Source organism: Callospermophilus lateralis, chromosome 18 (genome assembly GCF_048772815.1).
Source record: "Callospermophilus lateralis isolate mCalLat2 chromosome 18, mCalLat2.hap1, whole genome shotgun sequence".
Classification (NCBI taxonomy): Eukaryota; Metazoa; Chordata; class Mammalia; order Rodentia; family Sciuridae; genus Callospermophilus; species Callospermophilus lateralis.
The window spans coordinates 3455424-3462510 of NC_135322.1; the positions used below are offsets into that span (position 1 = coordinate 3455424).

The 7087-nt window shown below is 41.2% G+C and overlaps 1 protein-coding gene across 1 annotated transcript; it reads left to right on the plus strand.

The window, feature by feature from the left end:
- Positions 1-5940: 5940 nt before the first annotated feature.
- On the plus strand, positions 5941-6861 carry LOC143384201 (vomeronasal type-1 receptor 4-like). Its single transcript, XM_076839246.2, has one exon. The coding sequence runs from the start codon at positions 5941-5943 to the stop codon at positions 6859-6861; it is 921 nt and encodes a 306-aa protein (XP_076695361.2).
- The last annotated feature ends 226 nt before the right edge of the window (positions 6862-7087 follow it).

Here is a 7087-nt window from a genome sequence, read left to right on the forward strand (position 1 = left end):
ATTGTGTTGTGGGCTATTTGATTCTTGAAGTTAAGAGTTTGTTTGATGTACGTAGATGCCCCATTGTTTGGGGCATTGCTATGTCTTGCTGAGGTAGGTTCCCATAAGCAATCTGAAATGACCTTCATCCCTGCTGACTAACTTTGGCTTGAAGTCTGCTTCATCTGTTATGAGGATGGAAACCCCTGCTTGTTTACACAGTCCATGTGCGTGGTATGTTTTTATCCTAACCTTTCACTTTCAGTCTATGGATGCGTTTTCCTATGAGATGACTCTTGAAGGCAGCATATTGTTGGATCTTTTTGTAAAATCCAATCTGCCAGTCTATGTCTTTTGATTGATGAGTTTAGGCATTAACATTCAGGGTTATTATTGAGACATGGTTTGTATTCCCCGTCATTTTTGTTTTTAAGTTGACTTTGTTTCTACTTCAAATGACTTTTCCTTTAGTGTAGTTCCTCCTTTGCAGATTTTCGTTGTTGTTTTTCATTTCCTCCTCTGGACTGCAGGCTTTCTAGTTGTAAATTCTTTTAACTTTTGTTCATCATGGAAGTTTTTATTTCATCATCAAATCTAAAGCATACTTTTTCTGGATATAAGATTCTTGGTTGGCATCATTTTCTTTCAGAATTTGTTGTACGTTGGTCCCAGACCTTCTAGCTCTGAGGGTCTGTGTTGAGAAATCTGCTGAGATCTGAATTGTTCTCCCTATACACAAATCTGATCCCTTTCTCTCACAGTCTTTAAATTCTATCCTTATTCTATATTCTAGGCATTTTCATGACAATGTGCCTTGGTGTAGATCTGTGATTTTGTACATTCAATATCCTGTAAGCCACTTTTATTGGATTTTCCAGTTTGTTCTTCATGTTTGGGAAATTTTCTGATGTTATTTCATTCAATAGATTGTTCTTTCCTTTGGTTGTATCTGTCTGAGGCTCTGTCTTTCAAGTGATCTGGTCTGTTGGTGATGCTTTCTATTGAGTTTTTAATTAGTTTATTCCTTCATTTCAAAGATTTCTTTTTTTTTCAGAGTCTCTTTTTATTAAAGTAATCTTTTGCTTCCTGTATTTTCTCATGAAGCTCTTTATCAGAGTGATTTTTGTTGCTCGTGATTGCTTTCTTATATCATCCTTTCCTTTGCAGACATTTTAATGGTGTACATCCTGAGCTCCTTCTCTGACATTTCTTCTGCTGTGCTGACAATGGATTCTAATCGTGTAGTATCTTGGTTTGTTTGGGGGCACTTTCTTCCCTTGTTTTTTCATGTTGTTCATGTGTATTCCCTTCTAGCAGTGCAGACCTGAGGTGTTACGGTTTCTACGCTATAGACTTATAGTGTCCCTGCAGGTCTCTGATAACTTTCCTTTAAGGGGAAGATCAATATCAACAGATCCCAATGCAAACAGTATGCAGCCTTAAACCAAATAGCTCCTATTAAGGCATTTACAGTTTTGTCACAATAGACAGAAATGGTTTGTTCAATTATTACATATAATATAAACAGTAGGTTTGTCAAAGGGTCTACAAATTTCTAATGGTGACAAAGAGAAAACCAGGTTGTGTAGAATGAGATGTTAAGATGGTAGGAAGTGAGGATATAGAGGTATTAGATCTTAGAAGGCATGAATGAGAAATCAAAAGAAGTTGGCTGGTAGCAGGAGAAAGACAGAAGGACATTCTGGTGAGACAGACAGCGGGAATATATTACAAAAAACACACAACCAAAAAAAAAAAAAAAAAGAAAAAGGAAAAAATGTAACAATAAAAGATAATAGACTATGCAACAAGACTGTAATACACACTATCCAGACATTGCAGTCCTCAGTAGCCTAATGTATAAAAAGTACTTGGTTTCACAAATGTTTGGGATGTGAGGGTGGGGAAAGAGAGAGGGGAAAAAGGAAGAAGAAGAAAAAATCTTCAAGGAAAAATGAGCAATTGTTTCTGTTGGAGTTCAGTATCTTCCTCGCTTCCTTTCTCATCTGGTAGGTGGGGTTGACTGGGGTTTGCTGGTATCTCCACCCTCAGGATGGTAAAGGTTATTAGTGTGGGAGGGTTGGTCTTGGAGGTGGGGCCTAGCACTTATCCGTCCCCATGTATCTCCTTGGGGCTCACTCATGTGATGGGGACACCTTGTCTTAGCCCCTTATATTACCTGTAGGTCCCACAATTCCTGGTCTCTAATTTAGTCTCTAAACTGTATTTCTCTTGCCCCTTCCCTTTCTACTTCCCAATCAGGAACCTCTCTATCCAGAGGTCCTGTGGGCTGCAGTGTGAGGCCTGTGCACCTGTTGCGAGTGCTGATCTGGATCGGGCAGATCAGGACCAGGCTTTGAGAGCTAAGGGCTGGCCACTTAGCTGCAAGGGCTTTTCCAGGTTGGTGGTTGTGTGTGTGTGGGTGTTGGGGGACTGTAGGTACCTTGATATTCCTTCTAGGCCCCAGCCATGTCCCAGGGTTGGAGTTGCCCCTACTAAAGATGATGATGATGGTGCCCAGCTCCATATGTTTTAATGAATTACAAGATAGTATGGAAAAGAGGTTTCATTTGAAAAATAACAAAATAATAATAAAATTATCAAGAATTCCTAATGTGGAAACTGCAGATTTAAGGGAAAGGAAGTTTCTAATAGTTTCTTCTGATACAGAATCAACCTGCCTCAATCTGCCCAGGGGCTATAACAATACTGGGAGCTTGAACGATGTGATTTACTTCTTACCACTCTGGCGTCTGAGACAACCAATATCAAGGTCTGGTCACCGCCTTTTTGAGAGTGCTTAGTGGTGCTTGGTGGCCTTCTTGCTGTGTCCTTGAGGGCCAAGAAGGGGAGAAGATCTTCAGCATCTCTGATTGAAGTTTCCCTCTGTTCTCCCATCTCAAATACCATCACATGCCTGTTGGGGAACAAATAGGTGCAATGCCTAATAGATAAGAACATAAATTATGCTTATATATTTATTTCTTAGAGTTCTGGCCACTAAGTTTCTGTGAGTGCTTTCTTGAGATGGCAGCCATGTATCTATCAATGCCAAACTATCTAATGTATATCTACGTATAACAGTATATGCAATTTTTCTACAAACACACTTTTTGATATTAAATATTTTTGTGGGTATGATGTGATATTTTCACATGTGTATACAATGTGTAGGTTCACTTCAGGGTAATTGTTAAATCTTTTGCACTTCACATTGATCATTTGTGTTGAAACATTCAGAATCCTGTCTAATAGCTGTTCTGAAATATATACAATTAGTTGTGGACTACATCACCCTATATTGCTCCAGAAGATTGGAAGTGATTCCTCCAATATGACTGTGTCCCTGTACCTGTGGAGCATCTGCTCTCTTTCTGCCCCTCCCTACCCTTCCTGACCTCTGGTTACCACTTTTTGACTGTGTGCATGCTAAGCCATATGGCTTAAAATGTAAGTGAGAACATGCTGTAACTGTGTTTTAAGTTTCTCAATTTTTACTTAATACAATGACTCCAGGACTCTTCCATGTTGTCACAAATGACAATGTTTCATTCCTTTTTGTGGCTGAGTAGTATTCCTGGGGAGGTATGCATGCTCATTTTCTTTTTCCAGTCATCCATGGATGGACACTGCAGAATTCCTGCTTGCTGTATGTGCTCCACTGTCTGTGTCCAGGCATCAAGGAAAGGAACCTCCCCAGACACTGCCAAGTCTCTTGGGAGATGCCAGGTAGGAGCTAGGGGCTTGTTTTGGTAATTACACTGGGCAAAAAGTTTTCTGATGATCTCAGCGTCCCCAGCTACAGGGTCCCTGCCATGACAGGTGACATGATCATTGCAGCTCTGCAGGGAGGTGAGGTCACACAGTCACAAAGCCATATCTCAGGGTCTGGCTGCCTCCACCCACACAGCCCTGCCTGTCAGGACCACTGGGTGTGCTCACCAGTCAGCAGGTTGGAGGAAGGGGGGAATTTGCTACTGGAGCCTGACAGAATGTGTGAGGGAAGGAGGCACGTTGGAGTCTAGGTAAGTGAGGTGTTGGATAAAGGGGATCTTAGAGTTTGGACGTGCTCCAGTGCCAAAGCCACTCAGGAGTAGAAATTCCTGAGTCCTGAGCTGAGCTAGTGTGGGGAGGTGAGAGCAGCAGACCCCCACCAATTTCTGGTGCCCTCAATTGAAATTAGTGTCCCCATCAGTGAAAAATACTTTTGTTGTTAATCCACGTGATACTGAAACTTGAGTGTCAATTGCTTAAAGAATGAAATTCTAAAATCAATCTGCTCTTCAGCCTGCTTTTTTAAAATTTATTTTTAGTTTTAGGTGGACACAATATCTTTATCTTATTTTTATGTGGTATTGAGGATCGAAACCAGTGCCTCATGCATACCAGGTGAGCAATCTACCACTGAGCCACAACCCCAGCTCCTTCAGCCAGCTTTTATATCAATTATCCATATGACTTTTAGAGTAACTATGTGTGTACTTATATAACCTCTATTCTTACAATGTATAGCAGGATAAGCCTGCAAGAATTGTGTAGTCCCGTGCAGTTTCTGTGCATTGAATTTTGCTGGCTGGAGTAGAAATGCTTCCTCAACTCTGCTGTAGGAGGTGCTGAGTAACTGCATCTGCACTGGGGACCTGAGGGGCTGTTGGTCATGGTGAGACAGTCCTTATTCCTGAGGTTCAGGAGACAGTGTGGAATGAACAGGTGACTTATGATAGTGTCACATGGCAGTTGTCAGACCTTGATAGTTCTTGTTATGAGTTTCCTTGATTTATGAAATTTTAATTTCACCTTAACAATTTCCCAAGAAGATTAGTTCATGAGCTTATAGATATGTTAATTCACTTATCAACACTTTCTCCCATATATAAATAGATCAGAACATTTCATTTTAGCAAATACACATAATTATCTGTCATTTGGAAATAAATGTAGACCCCCAAGTCTACCATTTTAATAGGTAAAATGCACATGATTCCATGTTTTATAATTTTCCATAATTGTCTTGCATTAGTATTTCCCCTGTATCTCATTATATGAGCAGTTGTTTCCTGTAAAACATACATTGATTAATGTCTGTAAGAAGAAAATCTGGCAAACTGAATTTCTGCCCTGCCCATTCAAGTACTATTGTTTCACGTGTTGTAGTTAAGTGTGTGGTGTCAGAAGTTTAATAAATCCTGTGCTAGGGGCTCTTTCCATTTTTTTAATGTAATAAAAGGAAATGAGTCTATCACAACAGTCTTGATGTGGGGATAATATATTAAACAAATAATTTTGATTTAAGCCACCCTGATCCTGGCACAGCTTCTTCCAAATTCATATTATAATCAGTGCATCTGACTTTCATCATCATCTTTTAATTTATTATAATGGCTGGGTAAAATTACTTCTATGTGAGTGGTAACTAGCTGAAAATTATAAAGTTACTTACATGTGGTGTAAAACATAAGGACAGGTTGTTAAGGACTGATTAAATGCATACCTGGAAAAGTGGAGGAACTCGGTTAACTAGCCTGGACAGTAGGGCAATGTGGGTTAAATGCACTGTTTGGAATTGACACAGGAAGGTTCGATTCCCTGTAGTACTAACCAAATGGAATTGAAAAAAAGTCAGATGTCCTTAAATTGTCCTCATTTTGATAACAGTTGTGGTGGCCTCACAGAATGTAAAGAATTCTAAAGAATAAATAGGTTACATATGTCTGCTCCTAGAATAGCTTTAATACATTTCTATACACTTTATGACTGACATTCTAATGTTGGAATTCTCTTAATAACAGAAACACCTTAAAGTACATGTTCCTAAATGTGAACATGTTCCTAAATGTTCTGATCCTAATAGTAAGCAGAGGCACTGGACTTTAGATGACCCTTTCAATGAAGCCCTTACCTCTTGTCCTCATGCAGGATCCTGGGATCTGAAGATCAATATCGTCTGTGGGAACTGGCAGAATGGCCTCTGGGGATCTGACCCTGGGTGTGGTCTTCTTGAGCCAGACTGTGGTTGGAATCCTGGGGAATTCCTGTCTCCTCTCCTCCTCCCTCTGCTCTGGGTGTAGGTTAAGATGCACAGATTGGATTATTAGGCACCTGACTGTAGCCAACTCCCTTTTCCTGCTCTTCAGGGGAGTCCCACAGACCATGGCAGCTCTTGGCTTTAGACATTTCTTCAGTGATCTTGGATGCAAACTTGTTTTCTATGTTCACAGGGTGGGCAGGGGTATGTCCTTCAGCAGCACCTGCCTCTTGAGTGTCTTCCAGGCCATCACCATCAGCCCCAGGGACTCCAGGTGGGCAGAGCTCCAAGTGAAAGCCCCCAGGTACACTGGCACCTCTGTGTTCCTGTGCTGGATCCTCCACCTGCTGGTCAATATCATTGTCCCTGTGCATGTGACTGCGAATAGGGCTGACATTAATATGACACAGAGAAAAAAATTTGGATACTGTTCTGATGGTAATTATGAGAGAAATGTTTATGCCATAAATTCAGCCTTGCTGTCCTTCCCTGATGTGCTGTGTTTGGGGATCATGCCCTGGGCCAGTGGCTCCATGGTTCTCATCCTGTACAGGCACAAGCAGAGGTTCCAGCACCTCCATGGCATCCGTCCCTCCCCCAGGTCCTCCCCAGAGTCCAGAGCTACTGAAACAGTCCTTCTCCTTGTGAGCACCTTTATGTCTCTCTACACTCTCTCTTTCACCATGCACATTTGGTGGGGTGTTTCTGGTAATGTGAGTGAGCTGCTGGTGCACCTCTCTGCCTTAACCAATGCATCTTTTCCTGCTCTCAGCCCCTTTATTCTCATGAGCAGAGACACCAATGTGTCTAGGCTCTGCTGGAGTAGAACGTCCCCTAGTGTCCTCAGGAACACGTGACATGTGTGCCCCTGTACAATGTCTTGCTGGTTATTGACTCATCTCCCTAGAGCTGAATGGTTTATGACAAATCAGAACATAAAAATTGTCACTGTACACACATAGATGGTTATGAGTGTGTTCCTCTATGTGTGTGTATGTGTGTCTCTGTGACCATCTGTCTGGTTATGTGTATTACCTTGAAGCTGTAATTTGGGAAAATTGCATGTCAAAACAAAAAAAAATA